Source organism: Brachyistius frenatus, unplaced genomic scaffold, assembly GCF_029030835.1.
Source record: "Brachyistius frenatus isolate BFR_SWC_R1_liver_20210118 unplaced genomic scaffold, ASM2903083v1 Contig_6, whole genome shotgun sequence".
NCBI classification, from domain to species: domain Eukaryota; kingdom Metazoa; phylum Chordata; class Actinopteri; family Embiotocidae; genus Brachyistius; species Brachyistius frenatus.
In genome coordinates this window covers 2,229,426-2,256,491 of record NW_027210605.1, presented here as the reverse complement: position 1 = coordinate 2,256,491, position 27,066 = coordinate 2,229,426, and the positions used below count along the sequence as shown (strand labels likewise).

At 40.4% G+C, this 27,066-nt stretch overlaps 1 protein-coding gene across 2 annotated transcripts in view; it reads left to right on the top strand.

Moving 5' to 3' along the window:
* The first annotated feature begins 9,160 nt into the window (after positions 1-9,160).
* The window catches only part of LOC138636530 (poly(rC)-binding protein 4-like), a 36,113-nt gene continuing 18,207 nt past the window's right edge, over positions 9,161-27,066 (top strand). The window contains exons 1-5 of one of the 2 annotated variants that reach the window (XM_069724593.1): positions 9,161-9,711; positions 21,992-22,181; positions 23,444-23,467; positions 25,120-25,152; positions 26,868-26,984. In XM_069724593.1, the coding sequence (XP_069580694.1) occupies positions 22,074-22,181; positions 23,444-23,467; positions 25,120-25,152; positions 26,868-26,984 (282 nt within the window). In that variant the 5' untranslated portion in view covers positions 9,161-9,711; positions 21,992-22,073. The remainder of the gene's footprint in view (positions 9,712-21,991; positions 22,182-23,443; positions 23,468-25,119; positions 25,153-26,867; positions 26,985-27,066) is intronic. The other variant, XM_069724585.1, reaches the window with a different exon arrangement.

Below are 27,066 nucleotides of genomic sequence, written 5' to 3'. Positions count from 1 at the left end.
GAAGGTATTCTTCATACTTGACACATGAGACTCAGCAGATAGCACTCTCTCTGAAGTTGCAGTCAAGAGCCTTGATGGCATCCTGAAATAGAAAATTATCCAAAGTAAGTTCTTCTACATGTTGGCTAAATGGCTCACTAGCGGCCCCTTTTTGCTATAGTATGACTTTATTTTTCATAATTTGGACATGCTATAGTATGATTTAAAAAAAAAAAAAAAGTCATGGCAAAGTGGGGGATTGAAACATAAACCTTCTGCCTGAGAGCCATCCATGTTAAGCACTGCACCACCAATTTTCCCAAGCATCAGTCTGCTTTGTGAAAAATCTTTGGCTCACTGCAACCTATAACTCCACCGTCCACAAATATTCATTCAAATGCGACCAAAATTGCCGCAGACATTCTTTGGATAGTAGATATACATGTTTTCAAGGGGGTCTGCAGTGATATTAAACATCTTCCTGTAATGTGTAGTGTTTGCAAAACTTTTTCAATTTCTCCAAACGTTTAAACTTCACTAAAAGTTGAATCACCATCAACAAACCAAGGTGGACTCTGAACCATTAATAGCATCCTTGGTGAAGTAGAATCTTTAACCTGTTGAGTTAACCAGGCTCAGTTGAGTCCCTGGAAAGCTCTGAGTGAACTCCGTGAACCACTTTCTCCGCCACAAACAGCTCTTCAGCGCTGAAGATAGTCCAGCGGTCCACAACCTCATGAGGACACAGGTTTGAGCCCCGCCCAAGGTTACTCACACAGTTCACAGTGGGTGAGTAAGCCACATGGTTCACAGAGGGTGAGTCCCTGTAAGGGTAAGCCACATACTTCTGGGTTTACAAGTTTTAGGTTTCTGGTGTAAATGCAGTCATACTAAAACCAAACCAAAGGTCAACAATACAAAAAAAACAAAAAACAATAACAAAAAGTAAAGGGTGTGTCTAAATCTTATTGGATTTCTGTCTGAACTACCACAAACTTTATCCCCCAAAATCCCATTAATATATTTTAATGCTATACTATGACGTTTTTATCATATTTTGGACGACATGCTATAGTATGACTTTTTTCTTTTCATATTTCAGACAACAAGCTGTAGTATGACACAGTTGTGCAGTGGTTAGAGCAGTTGCCTCATAGTGAGAAGTAATTGGGTTCAATCCCCACTTGAGGCATGCATGTCAGTTCAGAAAAAGGTCATACTTGAAAAAATGATTTAAAAAAATAAGTCATACTATAGCATGTGATCCAAAAGTCATTTTTGTATATGGTGCAGCCAGGGCGATGCGGCTAAGTTTGATGTTTCACCGTGACACAGGAAGTTGATGTTTAAGGTCAAACGATGCTCCAAATCTCACGAAGCTTTACGCATGCGTCAGGCACCAACTTTCCTGAGTTTTTGAAGATGTAAAAGCCACCAAATAAAAAGCAATTTTTTTTTTTTTAAAGAAGAATAAGGAACAAGATTGAGAAAAAAAATGTAAACTACAAGGTGGATTATGCGGACCCTCGCGTGCAGCACGTTGAGGAGCCGGCAGCATGCGAGGGCCCTGTATCACCGCTTGCAGTTTTAATTAGGGCCCGAGCACCGAGCATCGGTGCGAAAGCCCTATTGTATTTATATTATATTGTATTTCGTGAAAATATTCTCGTTCTTGGTCGTTCTTCTTCTCCTTACGTAAAGTGATTTGCCTTTTTGGAGGCTTTGTCATATTCAAAAACTCATAAAAGTGGATACACATATGTCTCCCGGCGAAAAATGTCGTATTCTAGTGGAGTCGCAAGTGGGTGTGGCCAAATGGCTCAAGAGCGCCCCCTACAGAGATGCCCCGGCGGCCACATTTACCTAAATTCACAAAATCCGGTGGACACGTGTATCACACCTAGACCACAAAAAAGTGACGTTGCAACATTACGTAAACTCGACAGGAAGTCCACCATTTTGACTTTAGTTGCCATTTTGGCCGATTCTTACACATTATTCTTTGTTGAACTCCTCCTAGGGATTTTGTCGTGCTGACTTAAATTTAAATTTCTATGGATAGATAACATGTTTGGGATTAAATCTTATCAAAATAATTTGTTTTCGTCTATGCGTGTGCCCGTAAAGAAGCAGCCATTTTGAGTGTCTGAGCGTCTCACCATGAAACCACGAGTTACTTTAAATCTTATGTACATGGACGGTCTCCAAACATCACAGGTATGATAACAGGGTAATATTCACTCATAGTCATAGCGCCCCCTGTTGGCCACTGGAAATTACACTTTTCATACTTTCACATTCTAAGTCGAGCTGGTTGATCACATGAACGTAAAGTCGGGTCACAATAACCTAAAAATGTAGTTGACGATATATTGAGACATTCGTTCGACTTTGTCAATGGGCGTCGCCGTGACGATGCGGCAAAGTTTGATGTCTCACCGTGACACAGGAAGTTGATGTTTAAGGTCAACGGATGCTTGAAACCTCACGAAACGTGTCACATGCATCCTGCGTGGTGAGACCATACATCTGAAATGTGTTTTGCTAGCAGGCGTGGCCAAACGGCTCGCCAGCGCCCCCTGCTGGAGACAGGAAACGAGACAAAAATAGCAACTTTAAGCAAGTATACGCGGTCCCTCACGCGCTGCACGTCGGGGAGACGGCTTCGGGGGGACAGCTTCGGGGAGGCGGCGCGCCGGAGTGCGAGGGCCCGTACATCACTGTTTGCAGTTTTAATTCAACTTGTCTTTTCAAATTCAAGGTAAAGATTCACTGTATATAATCTGCACCATGTTTTCTTTACAGTATTTAGAGACCTTAAGAACACTAACACAGAAATAATATGATTTGTCATTTGTTAACATTATTTCAGTCTCTACTTTGGCAGTTTTACATTTTTGTTCCCTCTTTAGCACCTCTTTTCAATGAAAGCCAGGACTTCCCACACTTTCCCACCATACTTAGCAGATTGAGTTCCTGCCTACAGGCTGTTTTTAACCACAACACTGGAAACTATACCGTCATAATGTTGCCTCCATTGCACATTTGAACACCTGCGTGTGACACATTATCCTATGGCCTATTCGAGACATAGCCTGGAGGAACACTACCTCTCACATCTGTCGTGATGTCATCCTCAGTTGTTTTTTTTGTTTTTTTACAGACACTGAATTAAGTTAACTATAGACCCATGTCCGTGGCTGTGGTCTTGTTACTGAGACATTAAAAATGGAGAAAAGTGCCCACACAAAATCTTCCTGTTTAATTTTTTTTTTTTTTTGAAGGTTTCATTAAAATTGGAACACGGCTTTGGACAAAGCTTTATTTCTCTTAGTGCAGGAGTAGACTCCATTGTTATTAAATGAAAGGGAAAAGTGGTAATGATCTGTCTCTTGTAAAAGACTATGACGAATGGTGCAGATGGTCATACATTCACTAAGCTCTCAAATAATGCTTTTAAAGTCGTATCTTTGGATTTCAATGAAATATGTTTTAGCCCTTTGTGGTGTCACAGGATGTCTTCACCATTACAGCTAAAGCAAAGCTTTTTACGACGGTAAATGTGTACATCTAACTTTCTGCCTTTTTATAATGGTAAATGTGATATTTGAAAGGTTTATTTGGTTTGTCAGGTCACACCTCTCTGGTTGCTGCTTACCTTGTAATTTAAGTCAATTCTATGCTTGCTGTGGTTTCAAATTTCTGAGAGTTGTAGAAACACCTATGAGCTGTGTTCATGCAGTGTTGGGCGAGCAAGCTTTGTTCAAGGACATGTCGATGATGAGTCGAGAGGCGGCACCATTCATAATTCAATCTCCAATATCTTACTGACCGTGCCTGAGATGTAACCTGTGACCTCGCTGCATTTGTATCAAGGGGCCTTCAATGCTGCTTAGAAATCAGATGATGTACGGGCTTCAGTAGATTAAATTGCCACGTTGTTATATTTCATCTTTTATTTTTGTCCATGTCAAGAATCATTAAATTACTCCACTCTATTTGGTGACCTGTGGGCAAAAGAATATGAGCAAAATGTGGTGAGGACGTAATACTATTTTAGGAGACAACTGTTGTGATCACTCCTATCAGATGCTTTAGGAAAACAACAACAACTCAATACTGTATTAGTCAAGAGATCAATGTATTGGTGTTGGTAGGACAACAACTGAAATTATGGTAATCAACCTTAAGGAAGTGCCTGAGTGGAGAGGTTAAACCTGCAATAACCAATGTGTTTGGTAACTTGGGGGCAGTGGTTTTGAACACAAGATCAACATAACATCACCTTTTCAGTTTTAAATACAAAACAGAAGCTTATTTAGCCTCCACACTCAGTTACAAAGCAACATTGTTGTTTGTTTGTGTGTTTCTGGCCACCTGATAAATGTCAGACCAATATCCACTCTATTTTAGCCCTTTTTTTTTTTTTTTTCTTTTTTTCTAACTCCTGAGGGAAATAATTGGATCTGTAGCTGCTGAATGCTCTACTTGTTCACCACATAGTCTCTACACAGTCTTTGTTTGTGTGCTGGGCAGATAGTTTACGCAGGGATTTTATTGTACAGTAAAGTTGTTGGCCTGTCAACTAGACAATGAGCAGAAACCTAAGCTATAAAGCTCCTTAAAGGGGAAATAAGCTTCAGATCTGAGTGACAATTCTCTGTGGGTTCATCACATTCAACAACATATTTGTTGTCACATTGTTTTAAAATTTTCATTCGATATAAATATTGATTAGAACCGTAACGAGCCGAGCAGATAACTTCAATACATTAATGACAGATTGAAAACGCAGAAGGTTGTGAGGAAGATGAGAATTCTTTCTCTCTTAGCTTTGATACAAATATCAAAAGCACCATTAAAAGTGCCTTGATTCAGGAGGAACAGCTCTCCTGTGGATCTGAGGAAAGCTTAAGCTGTAGATTTATTGAAAAGGTGCTTTAAAATGTTCTTTAAAATGTGCTATGACCATGTCTTTTTTGTAGAGTTGACATTTAACTTGTTTTATTTCATTTGATACATTTGTATTAATCCTTCCGACTTTGCAGGACTTTTTGTATGTCATTCTTGTTCATGTTTGTTATGTTTTATTGTAACGTATTCATATGAACTGCATGAGCTAAATGGCTGATCAAGCAGTGAATGAAAAATATTGTGTCACACCACATGACATTTATATAAAATAAATAGAAATATGGAAACACATGGTCGCTTATCATCCTCTGTGTCTTTTCTGCATGACATTTTATAATTGTGTGTGGCTGGAAAATAGAAATCATTTATAGATCATGGCGAACGTAATCCTGATTCTGTAAGTTATTTAATACCAAATCTCCTATTAGTATTCTAACTCCAGCCTGTTCCATCCAATGTTTCCTTTGCCTCCATTGTTCGAATCAAAATACTCTCCTCAAAGCAAAGCCATACATCTTCAAAGGAACATATGGTAATTTGTTTTCTAATATATGTCACCATTATGCATAAAAATGCAAATCCTTATCACTGTTTGCTCTATACAAGATTTCACCTAGATGCACGTTATTTGTGTTCCTGTTTTATTGTTTAAAGATGTACAGTGGACATTTAAACACCTGCAGTTTCTGTAGTTTTATCCTCTGAATTATAAAGGAAGTGATTTTTTTTTTTAGTTCGTAAAAGAAATCTCTTTCATGTTTTATAAGTAAACATCAAAAAAGAAATGTCAAATTGTTACTCTTTGCCTGAGAGAGAATCAAAGATGATTTTAGCTTTCAAGAAGATCAAGCTTTAACTTCAGTTACTGCAGAAGTTACTTTAATGAAAGGCTAACCTGCTGTGAGCTCTGGTATGTGGAAGCAGACAAAAGCAGAATATGTGCATTCCTCCCTCCCTATCATTCACCTTTATTCACCTTTAGTCAGGATAAAGTTAAGAAATACCCTGGAATTCAATGCAGAAAATATTAAGCCATGTTTGTTTGTGCCTGAGAGGAATGGAAAGAAGAAGAACGATGCTGCACAACGGAGTAATTGTAGTTGTTGCCCTGGTGTCATCTCTTGTTGTTTCAGTGCCATTTAGTAAGAGAGGTATTTGTTAAGCTTGAATGCTCCCAGCCAAGCAGGGATGACGTACATTGTGTTTGTCAAAGCAAACGGGGGCACGTATACCACGGCTGATTACAGCGTAAGCGGTGCTTTTGTGAATTTTGATCACCATCTAATTTCCAGCTCTATTTGATTATAGAAATGATGATGTAACAAAGAAAACACGTGCGAGCAGTTCAGGCTTAACCAACGTAAATTAGAAATTATCCAAATATAAGATGCATATCCCCAGTGTGTGAGGTTAAATCACTGAAAATGAATCCACATAATCAAATTAAACCAATATGAACACATAATTTCCTCTCTCTTTTACACCCTGGCGAAATACAACAGGGACACTGACTTAGAAGACAGTAATTATGATTACTGCAGCTGACGGTGTTTATTATTGTCAAGTGTATTTCTGCAAGCACAGTTCCTTCACTCATTTGTCGTATCTGACATCTCACTTTAGCTCACCATGACTGAGGGCTGGCAGTGCTCTGACCCCCATGTCCCTGGTGGAGATTTACATTGAATTTTTTTTTATACAAATCATCATGTCTCTCCAAGACGGATTTAAAATCACACAGCACCTCCTGCTGTTTGAAAAACAACATCTCACATGCTCCATCAATGGTCCAGATGGACCACAGAAAGTTATTCACGAAAGTTTTTGTACAGTTAAGTGCTTGATTCATGTGGTGCCACTGTGTAGAAACTCCTGTAGAGTTTTCTTTGTGAGGCTGACAAAAGTAAGCAAAAGTAATCCCAGCTAGAAATGATTCAATGTTCTGGGGAGGTTTTCAGCAGGAAGGTTTTTCTTTTTTGTTCGCATAATGTTCTTCTTAAAGGTTGGATAACATTCTCTAAAAACCTTCTGAAAACCTTTTGATTGTGTTACCACAAAACATTTGAAAAACTTTTTTAAAGCATGTTAGCCCACTCTAAGATAACAGTCTGGGAACATTTCAATAATGCTTGCTACTGAAAACCCTTTAAGAATTAGGGCATAAAAACATTACTGGAACATTGCATAATATAAAATTAAATTGAATTTCCAGCTGGGATGCTTGCTTCAAAGTTATATTCATATAGTTGTAAGTTATATAAGACATCTCATTAATAAGGCTATACTATCTCTTATTGACAGTTTCCTGTCTTCTGGCATTCTCCATCCACAAACCAGATTCCTCACACTTCCCTTCCTGTTCGCAACCACTCACCTGTGTCTCTTTCCCAAATCACTCCGCCCTGTCTCTCACACCCACCTCACCTGTTTCCCATCCCGTAAACCAGAGGTTCCCAAAATTTTCAGATCATGTATGAGTCAAAACACATTTTACAAATCCCACTTCCCACAAATACCAACAATTTTGTATCGAGTTAACATGAGCATTGTACTGACATTTTACATAGCCAAGCTTTGACAACTTAGTTTTCGAAAACATTTAAATGAATCCAATTTAATTTGTACAATATTTGATTGTGTTGTACATGTGTAATAAATATTGTCTGTACTAAGAAACATTAAATGCCAATTTTTGGGGGGACTTGAGTAATGCCATTGCAAATATTAGGTTAGCAGGAGTACTACCAGCAGGTGGAGCCTCAAGTACCAACAATGGTAGCATGCCACAGTTTGGAAATCACTGCCCTAATTAATTAGCAGTATACATCAGCAATCGCTCCCTGGTTGTCTACCTGGCTTTTATGCCATTCTTATTCCTGTTGTTGTTCTGTTCATGCCGTAGCCTGTTTGATCCTGAATCTGCCACCTGTACCTGGCTCAGCGCCTGTATGTTTACTACAAATTTAACATAAACACTGAACTGTTCCTGCCTGATTTGTGGGTCTTTCCTCCCGCTTTCATCACGGGCCCTGCCACACTAATTGCATCTCTTTCGTCTCAATAAGTGACAGTCTTAGGGATTAAAATCTGCTGAGACCCAGCAGCTCCCTGTAGGTCATAATCGTCATCATACATTTGGAAAATAAACACGCCATAACTTTAACAAGCTGTGTGAATGTATATGTTTATCCACACCAATCTAATTCTTATTTTTGCAGCCTCTCCGCTCCTTTTTGACTTCCAGCCAGGACAAAAATGTCACCATCAAACAGACAAAGCAACATCAGGTAACAGCTTTACAGAGACACTAGTAAAAATGTCAAGCAGAGATGAATACAGGTCTATTATTTAGAAAAATCAACATGAGCTCACATCCATCCCCTTCTCTCATTGTGTTGTGTGAATGAGAGGCACCTGAGATAATTTGTGATATAGATGGAGATGTCAGGCTCAAATTACCGAGACGGTCCCTCCTTCACACGGGAGCAGAGGGAGCTGTCTACATGTCTTGCTTCAGTGTCTTTAAATTAATGAGCCGCTTTGTCAAGTGACAATTTATTGGAGCTGTTTTTCTTGGTGTGAAAAAGACTAATTCATGTCGTGCTGTCACTTTAATGTTGTTTGTTTCACATGCTTCAAATGAAAATAAAAATATAACCTGGATTTATTGCGACTGAGAAATCGCCATGATTTAAATTGATATTATAGCTGCAATCCTTCACGCAATAAGAGGCTATATGGAAAATGGATCAACTGAGAATTAAATATAATATAATACATAAATCCATGAACATGCCCCCCCCCCCATCCACACACACACACACACACACACACCTCCCTTTTCAAAGGACCATTTGATTCACTAGATGGCGCCATTTGAGAGGAAATTGCTAATCCTAGAATTTGAAAATAAAACGTCACGAGAGCTCATATTTTACATTTCCAACGTCAACTCTAAATGAGCACATTTAAAAAAAAAAAAAAAAAAAAAAACATTTTTTTTATTTTTTTTATTAGATTTGGCTCAAAATTTATATTAAACACACATATCATATTGATCTATAGCACCGCGTTAGACTTAAGCCTGTGACAATTTATCAAAGGCAGTCTGACTTCTTATGTGAATTTATGTATACATGTAGCCTATACATTATAATCAATGATGTTTTATTAATGAAAAAATGAAGAAAAAAAATACGATGACGCATTGTTCAGGCACAGTTGGCTGAAACTTTTCCCTAGACCGTTCATTTCTCCACGAAAATCCTCACTATGACTGAGATAACGTATATTGCTTCAAATTTTCCGAACACTGAGACTGATTCAGCAACTATAATTTCCCCGGTCTTGCCACGATTTCACACCGCGCAGAGGCTCAGTGATCCTGAATGAGTCAATCTGCGGTGCGACGCAGAGGGGAGAAGCGCTGCTGCCCTCCCAGCAGAGGTCCTTTGGGGACAGAGAGGATCTCAACGCACCACACCGGCCGAGGCGGGGATGCAAAACACATTGGAGACTTGACGGCAGCTGAGCCACTGGATTTTTTACACTGAGAACACTCGGCTCTGTCCCACGAGCTTCCGCGGTTAACGGTGATCGGGGTGATCGGGGTGGTCGCCGCCTGCATCTCTCTGTGTGCGTCTCTCCCCTCCTCAGCGCACAGGCGCCCTGCACTCCAGTCTGCTGACACACCGGGAGGACAGTCCGCACTACGCCTCCGTGTGATTGGACTCTATGTGGATACACAGCCCGGTCAGCACTGATCCATGGGGTTAGTTTAGTGGCAACTGCAGCCTGCAACCTTTTACATGAAAACAGGTAAGTGACTTACAGGGGTTTTTGTTTTTTTTCGGAAAGGCACATTTTTGGACAGCATGTTCCCAATTATACAACTTGAAACAGCTCTTTCTTATCGCTATCGACACTTAGTGTAGCCTATTATTAGTCGAATTACACGAAATGGAGAGCCATATCTTTTGAATTAAAAGCCAACAAACTCGTCTTAACGAGCAATTACCAAATTAAAACCACAACCAGGCATTTTAACTGTATATTTATTTCTGTCCCTCTGAATTTAAGTCCCTTGAATGTGTTTTTTGCTACCTGGACGCACTCATATGAGAACAGTGTAGGATTAAAAACCATTTGTGTGCGCAGCTGAATTAATGAAGCCATAAAGTGACTGTTATTTTGGTTGTTTTGTTTTTTTAAACCTAGCATATGGCAGGAAGTCTCCAGATGAGCAGGGGACAGCAGTAAGACCGAGGAGACAATTGGCCTCTTGTGTGGGGACGGTTTTATGATAATGAAAGTGGAGCCCGTTGGCCAGGCCAGTCCTGAACACAAAGATCATTCTCAACAAGTCCCGTACTGTGGGCGCCTCCTCGGTGCTGAGGCAGCGAGTGTGTGACAACACCATTATTCATTAAGATGCCTAATTGCACACTGGATGGAAACGCGGTCTTAATAAGCTGACCCAATTGAAAACCAAAAGTTTATTATTATTATTATTATTATTATTATTATTTTACCATTACATTTAAGACTCTGTGGTCACATTTGATAACAGTTCAGATGGAGAAGAATACTACACTCTTTAACAGTTTCCACATATTTATAGTTAAGAGTTGGGCAACATATCGATATTGTATCATATCGTAGTACGACTGTAGATATCTTCTTACATTTTGGATATCGTGGTATGGTGATATGACATGAGTGTTGTCATCTGGTTTTAAAAGCTTTATTACAGTAAAGTGATGTATTTTTCCAGAATGTTCCATCACTTTATAGTTGTTATTTACCTTCACGTCTACTTTATGTATGTCATTGTGTAAATATTTTGTGAAAGCACCAATAGTCATGACTACATTATTACAGCAATGTTGATATCAATATATTTAGTCAAACTATATTGTGATATATTGCATTTAGTCCATGTCTCCCAGCCCTATTTGTAGTTACTTTTTCTTCTAGGCACAATTTGCAGTCCATAAACACCACTCATGTTCAGAATTACTTTCATTAAGCAGCGTTAAGCACATTAATTAACCATACTGTTGAGCTTCAATACAAATTCGTCTTGATATTTCAGATGAAATGAACATTTCTCCTCTTTTCACTTCCAGTTTTATTTACATTTTGCATGTTTTGACCTGAATTTGTCCATTTTAGCAGCACAACATGGCTCACATGAAACTGAAGGGACTGATCTTCTTTCCAGTATTCGGTCCAAGACAATCAATAAAAAAACATCTGAGTGTCGACCTGCTGATTGATTGATAGACATACTCATGAATCTTGCATGTGCATCTCCAGTATGTATCTGTGCAAACAAAAGCGCAGCAAATGACGACACAATTAGAGAACTGCACATCAGGGTGTAGCTGTTTGTGGCAGAATGCATTACATCGTGATGTAATGCATTGTGTGGCAGTTTTACTGAAAAAGTAGGAGAACATGATTCAGATTAATCTTCCAGAGCACATAACAGAGATCAATAAGGAATAGAAATTTCTTCTGCGAGTGTGTGTGGTGAAGGGGGCGTCTGCTCGAGTCCAAATACACTATTTATTCCTGGAAATGGAATAGGGCATACATTGTGGCTGATGTGAGAGGCACACACATCTTTTAGAGAGGCTCCAGGGGGAACAAAGTCAGGCCATCATGTATTGCTGATTCTCTGTCCAGATGCAATTCCTTAATGCACTCTGAGAGTCAGAGATCTAATAAGAAGTGGAAGAACATCTTCAATAATGAAACCCCACCTGCATCGCTGCTACAGAGAGGGCTGGGGCAGAGAGGCTTCATAAATAACAGAAGCCAGACCTGACACGTGCTGCTCCAACGTCTGGGAACTGCCAATAATCCCCCTCATCTCGTAAGATGCTGGTCTTGCAGAATGACGTGTGTGTGTGTGTGTGTGTGTTTGGGGGGGGGGGGCAATGCCTGAAACAACAGGCACAATGCTTTGTTTTAGTTCGCAGTCATCAAGTAAATGCAGCCCAGCGCAGCAACTTCACTCTATTAAACAGTTCTGCTGTAAGACACCATGGATATTCAGACGCCTTTTACTGACGTGGAGAATAAAAGAATGATTTATCCACAAAGATCCCGGGTCTTTCCACTGCCTAAAAACCTTATGCTGATGTTTATTTTATTCAAATTATTTCATAAGTCAATATGCTGTCAAATTTGCTTTAATTTAAATTATACTTAAATTCTGTAATAAAGTGTCATACTTTTGGAAGAATCAGTATCATCATCTCTACTCTGCTGTTATTTTAGATGTTGTTGTCACAAGAGCATTGTTGTTATACATATTAATTTCCTCTCCAATACTCGAGATTAATCCCCTGTAGCAGTTAACCTGCATTTGAGTAATTAACCTGTGCTTGTCGCATTCTAATAACTACAGACTCTTGAGGCACAACTCCCCACTTTCTCTGGCTTTGCGGCTACATTTTTGCTTTGTGTTCTTTATCCTGATGTTGTACCACGAGGCAGGCGACGTTGTACAGGACAGCACGAAACAAAATCCTGTGAATACATGTTGATTTGAAATCGGCCAGCTTCCTTGTAGATAAACAGTGTCTATTGCTTGGCTTGTGACCTTCTTATGCTGCTATGAAGAGACCCTTTCTTCTGAAACACGATGTGACCCTCGCTGCTGCTCTTAACACGGGCCCAGTGGCTGACGGAGCTGCGGGCTGTCCCTGCTATGAAAAGATAGCACTGTGTCGAGCTCCAAAGATTGACCCAGCTGGCCTCGTGACTCTCCTGTTGTGTCTCGCAAAGAGTCTCATGAGCGTGATTTATTTAGTCAAGAAGTTATCCTCAAAGAGCAGCTTTCATGCTGTCTGTACTGTAACAGAGACTTGAGAAATAACGATAGGTGTATGCTAAGCACACCACTCCACCGAGTAAGTCCTGTATATCAAGCCAATAAGCTAAAAGACTGCCTTCGTGACAGTAATCCGCTTTGCGCCACAGTATACTAAATGGAGGTTTTCTTTCAATTGGCCATCTGCATCTGTGTGTTTTTTTGTGTTGAAACCGAGAAGGAGAGAAGCTTTTTATCCCCCTTCAGCTGCCGAGTGCCTGAAATATTTAACAGGGACTGCACTATTTTTGGGTTTGTGCTCAGTTTGTTGTGGAGCTTATGTAATCTGTAGTTTCAGCTCAACGTGCATGGCAGTGTTTTATACCAAATAACACACCATCGACTGCTAACTTAAGCGTAGTGATACTGTAAATGGTGTAATTTTTCAGCCAAACTGTACACGCCACTATAAAGGAGATTGTGCAGTTGAGATTTGCGATGTAAATGGAGCCAGACCTCCTGCGCCATCTGTGCACTCATGAATTGAATTGCCATGTTTCATATGTACATCAAGGAAGCTAGGACCGGTCCACATCGTGTCAGGTTTCTTGTTTCTTGGAGATATTGAGCAACTCGTCTCTCTTCCTTCCAACTGCCTCCATCTTCTGTCTTTCTTTCTCAATTTGCCTCCTCTCCACTGTCCTCCCTCTCCTCTCCTCTCCTCTCCTCTCCTCTCCTCTCCTCTCCTCTCCTCTCCTCTCCTCTCCTCTCCTCTCCTCTGAGGTGTCAGATTCTCTGACTCATGCCCTGGTGTGGAGGATGGGAGGAAAGTGGGGATGAAAGAGAAGAGAGAGAAGTCATTTTGTAGATAGAGAGAGTGACCTTCATCCAGTAAGAGGGATGGGATAAAAGCTGGAGTTAATACCCTGCCAAAGTGTATTCTCCACTATGCCAAAAAACCATTCAGAATGATATATGGTCCTAATAGAAGCTCTCTGATAATAAGAGCCATGCCATTGTGAAGCAAGGCAAGGCAAATGATCAGAAAATTCCAGTGCTGCATCCAGAGGGATAAACACTCTGGAGAAGTCCAAACATATAATCAAATGAAAACAGCACTGCAGCATGTGACATACAAAAGCAATTGAAGATTTTCATATGAAACCGTTTTTCTATTTCCAGATTAGTTTGTGACTGAAAGCTAAATGCCGTCGTACAGTACATAGGCCTGGGCCGCGCTGTCCCCATGCTAACTAATGCCAGCGTGAACACAGGCTCAGACAGTGTCACTGTGTCTGGAGCCCGCAGCCGCTTGGGAGATAACAATTGACAGCCCAGAAAAGCGGCCCTGTAAGGTTCATTATCGGTATGTTTGTGTTGTTTTATCCCTGCTGGCAATAATGAGAAGGAGGAAGAGACTCGGGTTTAACTAATGAGGAGATCTTTGTGAAAACAACTACATCAAAACCTGATCAATGGATGTTTCTTGCAGAGGCGCCATGCTCTTTCAAAGGTACACATTTATTAATAGTCATTGAGTGAGAACCCACCTAAATACTGCTCCATCCTGACTGTCATACAAATTGATGGCTTAGTATAGACAGCCTTAGTAGTGTGTCAATTACGCTGCTATTCATCAGCGGCAGGATTCACCTGTAAATATGCAGATTCTGCCACCAATGGTGATCTGTACCTTGTAGACATTTTGACATGAATGGACGTGATACGAAGAAACCCTGACAGTATTGATTGATGCCACTGTGACATACGGCGGACTTTACAAATGCAGCTATTTCTAATGTCAATAATTCATGCAAACTGTAGCTCGTGAATGATGAGTGTTATAATAGTGAGAAATAAAATGCTCTCGAGTCTAGATAAAAGACACTTGGTTCTGTGGGAGGTATTATAATTTTTTTTTTTTTTTATATCAGATCCTCATTTAGTAACCATCCTGACAGTGCTCCTATTTTGTCATGCCAGCCAGAAAACCCACACTGCTTATAAGGCACGTCGATTTGTCACAGGACTTTGAAAACCAAAGTTTGATTGTCTTAGCAGATTTGTTTGTATAATCTGCATTAAATCTTGTACTTTTAAAACACCACATATCATGGATTAAAAACGCACTGCCGTGTGTGTGTGTGTGTGAGGGGGGGGGGGGGGGTAATCTTATCAGCGTCAGCCCACATTTAGACGCAGTGGCTGCAGAGAACTGTTGGCCTCGTCTCTGCTGCAGGAGAAGCCAAGCTGGCTCCAGGAGCAGCAGGCAGCTCGGGGGTCTGATAACCCTCTCTGGGGCCTTGTGGTTGACAGGCGACTCGCACTGCAGGCTGACACGGCTATGCTTTAACACCAGATGAAGCCAGGGGCTGATAGGAGAGGCCAGTCCCCTCTGTGCCGAGGGATGACCCCTCCCATTATATGTGACAGAGCTGAGATAGACACGCTGAGAGATGAAACACTGCTCTTTAATTTCAAGCCTCTCCTGTTTCACAGCAAAAGCGCTCTCTTTCTTTCTCTCATCTCGATAAGGAGATCGTGTAAGTGCGGCTATAAGATAGAGAATCCTTTTCATACTCAAATCAAGTGGTTGTAGGTCTTATAGTTGTAATCTTTGCCTGTCAAAATGTCATGTATATATATATATATATATGTATCTATATTATTAAGCTACTGTACTGTATATTTTGAAAGGGATACAACACATATTTTCTCCATCAGGTTCTTATTATTAGCAAAGAAGTCCTTCACGAACACACAATTTTCTGCCAAGGTTAGACCAGCTTTGGTTCTTTCCCATGTGACATTTTTTATATTTGGGCTTTTTTCTCTGCTCTTCTTGGTAGATTAAAGAGGTTGATGTCACATTTTCTCCCACCATTCAGGATTTAGGAACATTTGAATAAAAACTGGAAGAGAGTCGAAGGGTTTGCTTAAGGTTGCCAGCTCTGTCAATCAAATCTGATCAAACCACAGTCACCATGATGAGGCAGAATTTGAAACATTAAAGGTGTTTTTCTTCTTAACTACAGCTAATAGAGAATTTGAGAGTGATCATATGATGTAGATTCTTCCTCTGACAGGAGGTTTAAAGTATACTTTCTTTGCAATAAGATTCTTTAGATTGTACATGCAGTCTTCTTTCATCTATGTTCATAACACTCTGCAGCACAGCTCACAGAATTACTGATGAATCCCAATATGACCTGTGGCCATGATGTAGTTAAAGCTAATTCAAACATACAGTCTCTCTTTGAATATTTCATTCACAAGGAATTGAGTTCATTTAATCAAGAAGCCTCTGCATGAAGTTTAAATTCTGCTGTGAACAAGTGGTGTGTTCGTCCTCCACCATCCACTATTCAGAACTGCTACATACACTCGCGTATGCAGTCTATAGTAATAGACATATTAGTCATAGACACATATGTGCCCTTGTTTGTATGCTGCACACATGTTTGTTTCCTGAGCCTCTGATTTAAGTTTGGAAGAGGAGTCTAGAGGATTTTTTTGTTTTTTGTTTTTTTCCCCCTCTTGTAATTTTTCATCATTGTTCGAGTGGATGACGTTCCCATTGTGTCATCCCATGTCCTCGAACAGCAGTAGTCTGAGTTTGTTCATGACAGATTGATGCACAATGTCTTCCTGTGGAACTTCTCGGCAGATCAAAGTGTGTGTGTGTGTGTGTGTGTGTGTGTGTGTGTGTGTGTGTGTGTGTGTGTGTGTGTGTGTGTGTGTGTGTGTGTGTGTGTGTGTGTGTGTGTGTGTGTGTGTGTGTGTGTGTGTGTGTGTGTGTGTGTGTGTGTGTGTGAATTGTTGGCTCCTTTCATCCCAGCAGCTGTATGTGGGTTTGTTTGAGTCTTGTTTTGGTGCCCACAGACCTATGAATGTCGCCGTCTGTATGTGTGTTGGGGGAGGGGGGCGCTTGTGTGAGCATGTATGTGGATGGTCTCTCACCTCTTGCCCCCACCGTGCGCGTGTACTCACATTGACACCTTCTCACTTGCTGCTCTATATGCGCCCACCTGGGGGGACACCCTGTCCTCTCCGCCTCTGTGTGTTTAGCGTATGGACACTCAATACCGCAGACCCCCTGTGTGTACTGTATGCGGAGGGGAACCCTGTTTCTTGTTCGTTCACCATGGAGACCAGGCGTGTCCTCTTACCTTACTCATTTCCTATAAGCCAGCCCCGAGCCGTCTGCTTGCCGGTCGTATGAGGGACATGGTTGTCTCAGAACAGGTGTCCAGTCCTCTAGACAAGCGGGCTGTACAGCGTCCTTTTCATCTCGACAGTCTCTCTGGAGTGGAGGCTCCTGAAAATATGGCAGGGAAAAAAACAACAACAATTGCTGGCGGCTGTCAAGGGATGTATGCCGGTTGCTTTTATCCGTGACATCTTTGATGTATAGTTTGCGGAAGATTGACAAAAAACTCCTGGATTCTTGCCACATTTAACTTTCAGGATCATTTAAAATTTTGGTAATTGATCGGTTGTTATTTTTGTAATGTGTAATGATGTCATTTATCCTATCTGTAATTACAACATTACACAAACCAGTCAAGCATATTTTTGTATCTGTTAGATACATGCTGTCACATGTTATACACTGATGAGCCAGAACATTTAAAACACTTTTCGGTGAAGTAAAACATACAACAGCGCAGCAGGAAGTCCTCACTTCATGATGATTATAATGTTCAGCTGTTATCCAGTCTGACTGAAAGAAGTGTTCATTTATTTAAATGATCGTTTTGGAGACTTTGGATTGTACTAAATGGTTTTCTTAACATTTTGTCTAGCCAATTTATTCAAATAGTCGGAACAAAACATTAGGAGCCCCCTGACAATGTAACCGTTCCCAGTTCAACAGCAACACAAATTACAGTTTCCAAAATGACTCTTTCAATCAGATTTTATAACAGCTGAATATTATAATCCTCATGAAGGGAGGATTTATTGCAGGGCTGTTGTGCTATACTTAATGCTTCACCTGTCAGTGGTTTTAATGTTGTGGTGGATTGGTGTACACTGTGACATTCACGCAGTTGTTATATGTATAACATGAATAGATCATTGCAGGGAGTATGATAATGTCTCATAGAAACGTTTTGATAACTTCAATTTATAAATAATTGTCACGATTGTTATTCCACATGTGAAATGTGAAAATGTGAAAGAAAAATGCCTAACCCAGTTTCCCAGAATCCATTGTGGTATTTCATTTACTGTCAAACTGTATTTGACACAGCAAAGAAAAGGTGGAACCGGCAAATTTCAAAAGAGTGATTGTCAATACAGCTGGTGATTATTCTTTTTTTGATCGACTGATTAATTAATTGTTTCAGCTTTAATACAGAATACAGGTACACCGTATAATTGTATTATTTACAACAGGTGAAAGTACCATGTATCACATGGAAGTTACAGAGGAAAACAATATGGTGCCAGTTAAGATGTAGAGGTTTGCAAACATGCGTGATAACAAGCATGTGACCCTTTTTGCAGTGTGTATTTTATAATATGAAACAGAACATTTAGTTGGTAAAGGAGACTCTGCTTGGATTCTCATGTCCTCGTGGAGTGGCAATCCGTTGTTGTTTTTTTGACTGCCTCCAGACTTGTGAGTACAATGGTTTAATTCACAAGAACGTTGGATTTAATTAGATTGGGCTTAATTCAAAGCAGAGACAGTCATAATAGAGGTGGTGGTCTTGAACTTGGACGTTGCTAATCGAGTTCCACAGTGCACACCCGCTTCATTTCTGAGGTCTGGAAAAAGGATTGAAGGTGGTGCTTTGAGCTAAAAGCCGATCAGCACGCCAGCATGCTTACAAAGACAATACTAACATGCTGATTTGAAGCAGATGTCATGTTTCCCGGACTATGGACTTACTTGAGGTGTTACCTCGAAATAAATTGGTTGAAATTTAATTTACAACTTGCTTTACAATTTTCCAATGATGGGCAAAATTTGCTAATTGCAAATCTAAGACCAAAATTTCAACAACTCAGAATTGTCCTTATAATACAGTTTAAACCTCTATATTTTCTTCTAAATTGCCGACTGAAGACTCTTATGGTCATTTGTTTTTGTGTCAGTCATTTGGTTTCACAAAGTCATGCTTAATTTAGTACATATAAAGATGAACACGAGCAGTGAGTCACACCTTAAAGCTCCTGCATGCTGTATTCAGTCAGGCATGGAAAGCCCAAGGTTACAAAGTCAGTGACAGAAGAGCAGGACAGCGAATGGTCTCTCGGCCTCTCTCTCCTGGTCTGACTGCATTTTGGCAGCCTGGTGCTACAGTCTGTACTTTGCTAATTCTCTGTTGTGAGTTATCAGGTTTAATTTAGAACAGAGGGGCTCTGTTCATCCTGGAACGCTGCTGCTTGGGATTCTGGAAATGAGGAGTTCAGAGGCTCACCGCCCTCACACAGACACAGAGCACATGCCTTGTTATCAACCCACAGAATTGTACATAATGATCCTTCCAACCATTAACTCCTAATGCAATAAAGTGCTAACATTTTAGCCATGCCCTTCAGTGCCTAAACGTAATGAAGTTAGCCCACGGGTTGCACAAATGTGCTTTGTGAAAACACACGTGTTCAGGATGCATCGATCAAGCTTAAAATCATGATTACTTGGCCTTACATCTGTAGCTAACGGCGAGTAAAATGCTCCAGCTTTTGTTTATCTTCGGGCAGCTCCAAGGGCTTTGCTTGATATTTGTGGAAATGGTATGGAAATAAGCTTCTAACTGATAGTTTTGTAAGTCAATCCAATGAGCATCATTTTTTTTTTTTTTTTTTTTTAAAGCAGAGGAAGTTTGATTTAATGCAATATAATCCTGCAAAATGACACTCTGCTTCACTTACTGCCACATTTTGACCGGCATGTCAGACGATGGCATGGCCACGTTGGGAATATAAAACTCAGAGACAGTCAAGGTCTGTGATATCTTAAGAAGGATGCGTGTGAGCATTTAAACGTGTCTTTGCAAGCATCTGGTGCATAAATAAATCAGCCAAGGAGCGATGGCCTAGCGCAAGTAAAAGCAATAAACCTGCCTACAACTAGTCTCTCAGGAATTGGATCTCATCTAAAATAACACCCATTTATTAAACATGATCTCCTCTCATAGCTCACCAAATCTACAGACAGAATGCAGATTTATAAAAACACACACAAATATCAGCAGGATTGCAGCAATAGGCTGGTATATAGTAGCACTGTAGGCTGTTTGGAATGCATCTGGCAGACAAACAAACAGCCTTGATGAGTCAAAGAAGAAGGAGAATTTGTTACTGAATACGAGTGGTTAACATCAACCATGGCGATAAAAGATTCCATAGACAGGTTTGGATTTCATTAAAATCAAATGCATTTTAATATTCTGTTGAAAGGAGAGGTGATGGTACATACATGGCTCTATTAACTGATTATTCAGTGAGATAAATTTAAGTCATTCGTGATGGCAATTTCAGTCGGACCACCGCTTATCCTCTTATCCAATGAAATACTGTGACAGCATTTTTTTTTTTACAGACATTCATGGTTCCCAGATGCCGTATCTGAATTGTTAAAATACTGCACGTGACAATACTGTACGAAAAAACAAATGACATTCCAGCCGGCTCTCATTCCCAGAGCGTCAAATACCACTGGTTTGTCAAAGCTGTCGGTGTCAGAGAGATATGCACAGGGTGCCATTTGGTGTCTGCACTGTGACTCCCCGGGTTCAGTTACACGTGATTGAGTGGAAAGAGCGCATAGGGGAGAGGTCGGGATGGTTGGATGGAACAACTACAGGACTTTTACCCAAGAAACTGGTGTAAAAGTCTGCGTGGAAGCAAAAATCAACCTGGATTTCTTTTAAGTAAGTTACTTACATAACATTACGTATTTAGTTAAGTTTTGGTGCCAAAACCAAATCCATGTCAAATTTAATCCAAACTATGATCTTTCCCTAAACCTCACCATGAGGTTTTTGGTGCCTAAACCTGAGCACCAAAGAAACGAAGATGCCGATAAGCCGTGACACAACGTCAGTCTTTGACGCACTGATGAAAGCAGGTTGGACATTCCCATCAGCCTCAGCTGTATTTTAGTTAGCGCTAATGCATTAAATGCCGTATTCTGCTAATTGTCCCCCTCTCATTAATCCTTCTATATGCACTCACCCTGTCCACGCTGACAAATGTAAGCAAATATAAATCAAGAGGAAACATGAATGATTCCATGAACTAATTATATACATCATGCTGAGATTGAGAGCAGCCAGGTGTCTCGCACATTAATCACCATGCTGTGCGTCACATAACTGACATGCACGAAGCTGCTGCCAAACCGTCGTTATGCGATCAGTACCGATACTTCTCATTTGCCGTCTCCGTTTAAATTCTGCTCCGTCTACCTATAAAAGTGTATTTTTTTTTTTTTTCTCCATCTGACCGTGATGGAGCAGATCAAATCAGATCCCCAAAAGAAGCTCCAAACATTTTCCATTTTATGGAAACTGTTACGAATTGAATTTGATTAACTTTGCATGAATCTCACGCCAGAGGAAAGACCTTTTTTTTGGTTTTGTTTTTTTCCCATCCAATTTAAAAAAAAATCACTCTGCTTGCTGTGAGAGAAACTGCTTGTCAGGTAATGAAGACAAAGATAGCGTGTTATTCATCGATGGCCACCCACAGTCTGTCAGGATCCCAACGCTCTGATGAGATGCAACGTTGCTGACACTGCTGGTGCTTCAGGTCAATATCCTGCACACACAATGGTGTTCATTATGACTTTGTTATAAGCATCTCCATCAATATTACATCGACTTAAACTCATGAAGAAGTTCCTCGCTGAGATACTTACAATTATAGAGCGCTGCCTGAAAGTCCTTTGACGTTATAAATGTGTTTGATTTCAGCTTTGATTTGTCTTCTATTCATCTGAACGTTTTGATCTCTCAGAATTAGCATTCAGCCAACAATGCAGTTAGACACAGTACAAGCATGCAATTTCCAAGAAATGAAGTACAACACAGCCATTAGTTTTAATAGTGCCACATAATGTTCAGTGAATGATGACACCGAATTAATGCTACTTGTCATGAATTTTTAATGGTTGTGTGGGTGCATCCCTGAGCTACATCTTGTGTGCAAACAATGGTGTATGTGTAAGGATATGAAGCACATTTGTGGTAGGAAACAAGTGTTATATATTTATGCGAAAGGATTACCAATTCTATTATTCTATCTTGTGTTCTCTCTCAGAGCAGCACTGAAGGACCCCGGAGAGCCAGAGAACGAGTGCTGGCCTTCACTTGACTGTGTGACCAGCGAATGAGCCTTGTTCATGCGTCTCCCTGCGTGCCACTCCCACATCACCATGAACTGTGAGCAGGACTTTGGCGACGGGGGCTTGGGAGTGACCCTCACACTACGACTGCTCATGCATGGAAAGGTTGTTTATGAATGAATGCATGCATGCTTGTGTGCGCACCGCATTTTTAAGCTCAAGATTTGTCACATCATCATAAATTGTGAACCTGATTCATCAGCCTATTCTCGTTCGTCAGATACTGCTGTTTTGTCAAAGCCGTTGCTTCAGAGAGATGCACACAAGGTTCCTCTCGGCGTCGGCAGCACCGGTAGAAGGAGCACTCATATGCTTTACTTAAACTTAAAAGTAAGCAATACCACAATCAAAAAAATACTCAATTACAAGTAAAAGTCCTGTATTCAAAATTTGACAGAAGTACTGTCAGCAAAATATACTTAAAGCATCAAAAGTAAAAGTACTCATTATGCAAAATAGCCAAGTTTTGTTATATTCATCATATATAAATAACAAAAATATCACTTCATTGAGCAGCATTTTAATGTTGTCATGGTGGAGCTAATCTTATTACATGATACTGTTGACGTGTCTAATCTCTGTATATTAATGCATATAAAGCAACTGATCATATATTTCAGGTATAAAATATTGTAACTAGGGAAATAAATTAGTCAAATAAATGTAGTGGAGTAGAAAGTACAATATTTCCCTCTGTAATGTAGTTGAGTGGAAGTATAAAGTAGAATCAAATCAAAATACTTAAGCTAAGCACAAGTACCTCTAAATTGTGCTTAAGTATTGTACTTGAGTAAATGTACTTAGTTACTTTCCACCGCTGGTCTGCACTGTGATGAGCAGGGTTGAAGAGGAAGTAGAAGTACCACAGTCGGCCTGTGGAGGCTGGAAGTAACACAAGACTTTCAGCCGAGAAATCGGCATTAGAGTCCGTGAGAAAGCAAACGTCAATACGGATTTCTTTTAAGTAACGCGAGTAAGTTACTTATGTAATGTATTCAACTTTCGTATCGTATGTAAGGTAACTTATGTGACGTACATAACACTACTTGAATATAATTGTTCATTTGAACCCAAACCTAGTAGTTTTCGTGCGTAAACTTAACCAAATTTCGACCGTATCACATTTAACCCAAACCACGATCTTCTTCTACACTTAAACATAGTTTTGGATGCCTAAACCGGAGGCACCTTGTACGTATGTCTGAGACGCCAGCGGGCTGTAACTAAACAGCAGTATTTGACGCCCTGGGATGAAAACAGGCTGGATTCATAGAATTAAAGAATAAGGGAAAGTTACTGTGAGGATTATATGTTTATGCTTTTCTTTGATTTTATGTAAGTAATTACCTTTATCTCTTTGTATTCAGGAGGTTGGCAGCATCATAGGAAAGGTGAGAATGACTATTTTTCTTCCATTTCAGAAAATACTGCATATATAAGAGGTATTAATCTTCAAAAAAAAAACAAATTAGGTAAATGTTTTAAAATGTTATACCTGGGTATAATCTTATGTAAATCAATAGTTGTTTTCTGTTGTTCTAAGCCGAATACTTTAATGATAGCTTTTATGTGGATTGTGATTCAAAATAAGATTTTGTAAAATAATATCTCTCTCGGCCTTGATTGTTTTGAAATCATCAGAACACAAAGCCCTCTAACAAAGAGTTGTTGTTCTGAATATCCCCAAACTAAATATAAGAGACCTCATCAGCTCCCCCACCTCCCATAAAGGACCACAGTTATCCATCAAACCAAAACATTTGTACATTGACTGCAAGCCTCCTGTTGAAACTGAGCTCCAAACACATATTAGTGTTGGCTCCTCGTGGGCACTTTTAGTGTCTGCTAGGAAGGGCCTGTTGGGACTGTGCTGCCTCAGGGTCTCCTGCTATTAAGCCTATGACAGACATTAATGTGAGAAAGGAGAAAAATGTATAAATGAATGCCAAAAAATTGGGAAGTGCTAGAAAGAAAGACGCCACAATGTGTTGAAATTTCTCAGGAAACAGATATAAGAAAGCAAGCGGGCGGAAAAAGTGAGATGACTTTGGTACATACTGTGGAACTCAACAGAGAGAGGTTCTTGATCTGCAGCACTTGGACTAATAACTAACTTCTCCCCCTCCCTTCCCATCTCTTTGGCAAACCTCATCTCTTTCCCATCAATAGAAGCCCAGTCACGATAGACCACAAATAATATGTTTTCCTAGAACATAACATAAATGACAAAGTAGTCCAGGTGTGAGATGATGTTGCTTTTGATACTCTTGTAAGGAAGTGGTTGACAGCTGGTGCATGAAGGTGTGAACAGAGGTGTGACAGCTTTGATGGACTTTAGCCAAAATAAAATAAAAAAACAAAACAGGGGAGGGGCAATCAAAAAAAAACAGCAGAGGGTGTGCTGCAGTGACACAAGTCTGACAAAATGTTCTCGTCCCTGGCTTCTTCTTCACACACAGAAATATGCAGCCATGACAGTTGGTGTGCGTATCCCTTGTTTAGATATACATATGATTTTGCAGAGTTACCGCAGAGGACACAACCACGCTGAATTTTATTCTGTTTCACATCCATCTGACGTGGTATGAAATGACAGGCTTCACGTCGGCTCTGTTCAGACTGCAGGCAAAAATTGAATTTGTTCCTCGAACCAAATCTTTAGGACAGACTGTCCGCACTGTTATTCGTGTGTCCAGATATCACCTATCTGCGCTGGTTGCTGTGGTAACGATGTACGCATAGCTGCACTGCAGCAATTCATTTCCTCCGTAGCACCGAAGTTTATCAAATTGATAACACTTTGTTTTTGGTAGCATATCGTTCCGCCCACTCTGTAACGTTTAAAATGAAGTCGTCATTGTGAACGACGCAAGAAATCTGATCTGCGACACCAGAGCGTTCAGACTGAGAGGCATCTGTAGAAACCGATTGGAAATAGAATTTCAAGCCACCACCGAATGTCGTTTGGATCCAATTTGAGCTCATTACACCGTGATGTGACTATTTTGATTCTGTTTAAAGCCCTTCATCTCGTCTTTTTCAGAAAGGAGAGACTGTGAAACGAATACGAGAAGAGGTACAGTGTGTTGAATGTTGTGCATTGAACCTCAACTTTTCATTCTTTCACTTGCATGTGGTTACATTCTGCTTAGTATATTTGACCATTTTCCATTTTTGTGTCATGTGAGATTACAGTTTGCATGTATTTTTGAGTTGAGCTGCTACCATGTGTACAGTTTGTCCCTTTTTTAAATGAAGACATGAAGTGACTGGATCTCTTATATTTTCTGCATTCATCTCAAGAGAAAACCTAATTTAATCTCAGAAGGCCCTCTAATACAGGTCAGGCTTCCTGGCACTTGTATGTAATAATAACAGAGATCGGTTCTTGTTGCTTGTTTGGGAGCTCTGAGTCTGAAAAGCACACAGAACAGGTACATCGTCTGAATTGCCTTTTGGGCAATAACATCACCTTTTCAATTTAAATCCTCTCACTCTACCAGTCACTGCACCTCCTCCAGCAGCCCTCTCACCAAATCCCTTTCCTCTTTCTTGTCATGCTTAAAACCACTTTCTTTTTTTCTCTGTCTGACCCTCCATTCCCTCTTTATAAATCTCAAGGGTGCAGCCGAACTAATGCCGCTTGGTTAACTCTTTGCGTTAAGAAGTAATTAGGCTGACACTGTGGCGGCACATTTGAGTCTTTCACTGGCTGCCAAGGGTTTTTTGTTGTACTTTATGAGGCAGAAGAATAAACAGAGGAATGGTGAGGTCATAGGACAATGCAGCACTACAGAGTTGCTGGATAAATCACTCACCCTTGGTAGTCATCCATCCATCCATCCATCCAGACAGACAGACAGGCGGTTTTGGCCTTTGTTACTTCCCAACTGTATGAGACTCACTGTCAGTCCCTCCCCAAGCTGGGCAGGCCTCCTGGCTTCCTGGCTTTTAGCCACAGCGGGAGAATGACTCACTGGACTGACTGGAGGAAATGTCCCACAGGTCAGGGCACTGCTCTGTCAGTACTCATGTGACTTTAACTCGTAATACAAGGGCACAAAATGGAAGGAGACAAGCACAGGAGACGAGGGCGACGCCTGAGGGAAAAATAGATTATCAGTCTTAGATACAGAGATGTGCTGTAAAGCTTTCAGTCTCACCTCCTTTACCTCATGTCACTTGACTTTCTCACCCATGGATGTGCTGAACTGACCAGTATCTGGCTACCTAAAACCCTTTTTTTCCTACTTTGGAACCAAACCAGGAAGGGAGAGCTTGAGATTTGGGGAAATAATGATTTTGTACCAAGAGTTAGATGAGAAGATGAATACCTTTTTTATGTCAGTATGCTGAAGATAAAGCTACAGTTAGCAGTTTAGCTTAGCATAAACCCTGAAAACAAGGGAAAACAGCTAATGTGGCTCTCCTGAGAGGTGAAGAGTAAATCTCGATTGGACATGGTGTTTCGGTCAGCTTAGTTTAGCATGGAAGCTATGGCTAGAGGGTTTCCGTCCAAACAAAACCTGCCTACAAACATCTTCTAATTTTACTAACTATATCTTGTTTATTTCCCCAAAAAAACAAGTTGTGTTTTTGCGGAAGGTACATGTACAGTAGGTGGATTTGAATGCTTTTGGACAGAACTAGAGCAGCCTCTCTCCTGACTTTATGCTAAGCCAACAGCAGTTTAATGTTGAACCTTCAGCAACTTTCAGCAATAACCTTTTTTTTGTAACTTATTTCTTTATTGGTGACAAATAAATGATCTGATGACTTCTGTTCCAACAGAGCAGTGCACGGGTAAACATTTCAGAGGGCTCCTGTCCAGAGAGGATCATCACCATTACCGGTGCCACAGACAGCGTCTTCAGAGCTTTCACCATGATCACGTACAAACTGGAGGAGGTAACTTTGACGATTCAGCGTTGGGGAGGAACTCGTTGCATGTAACCTACGTAACTCAAACCTCGTTACATGTCACGAATTA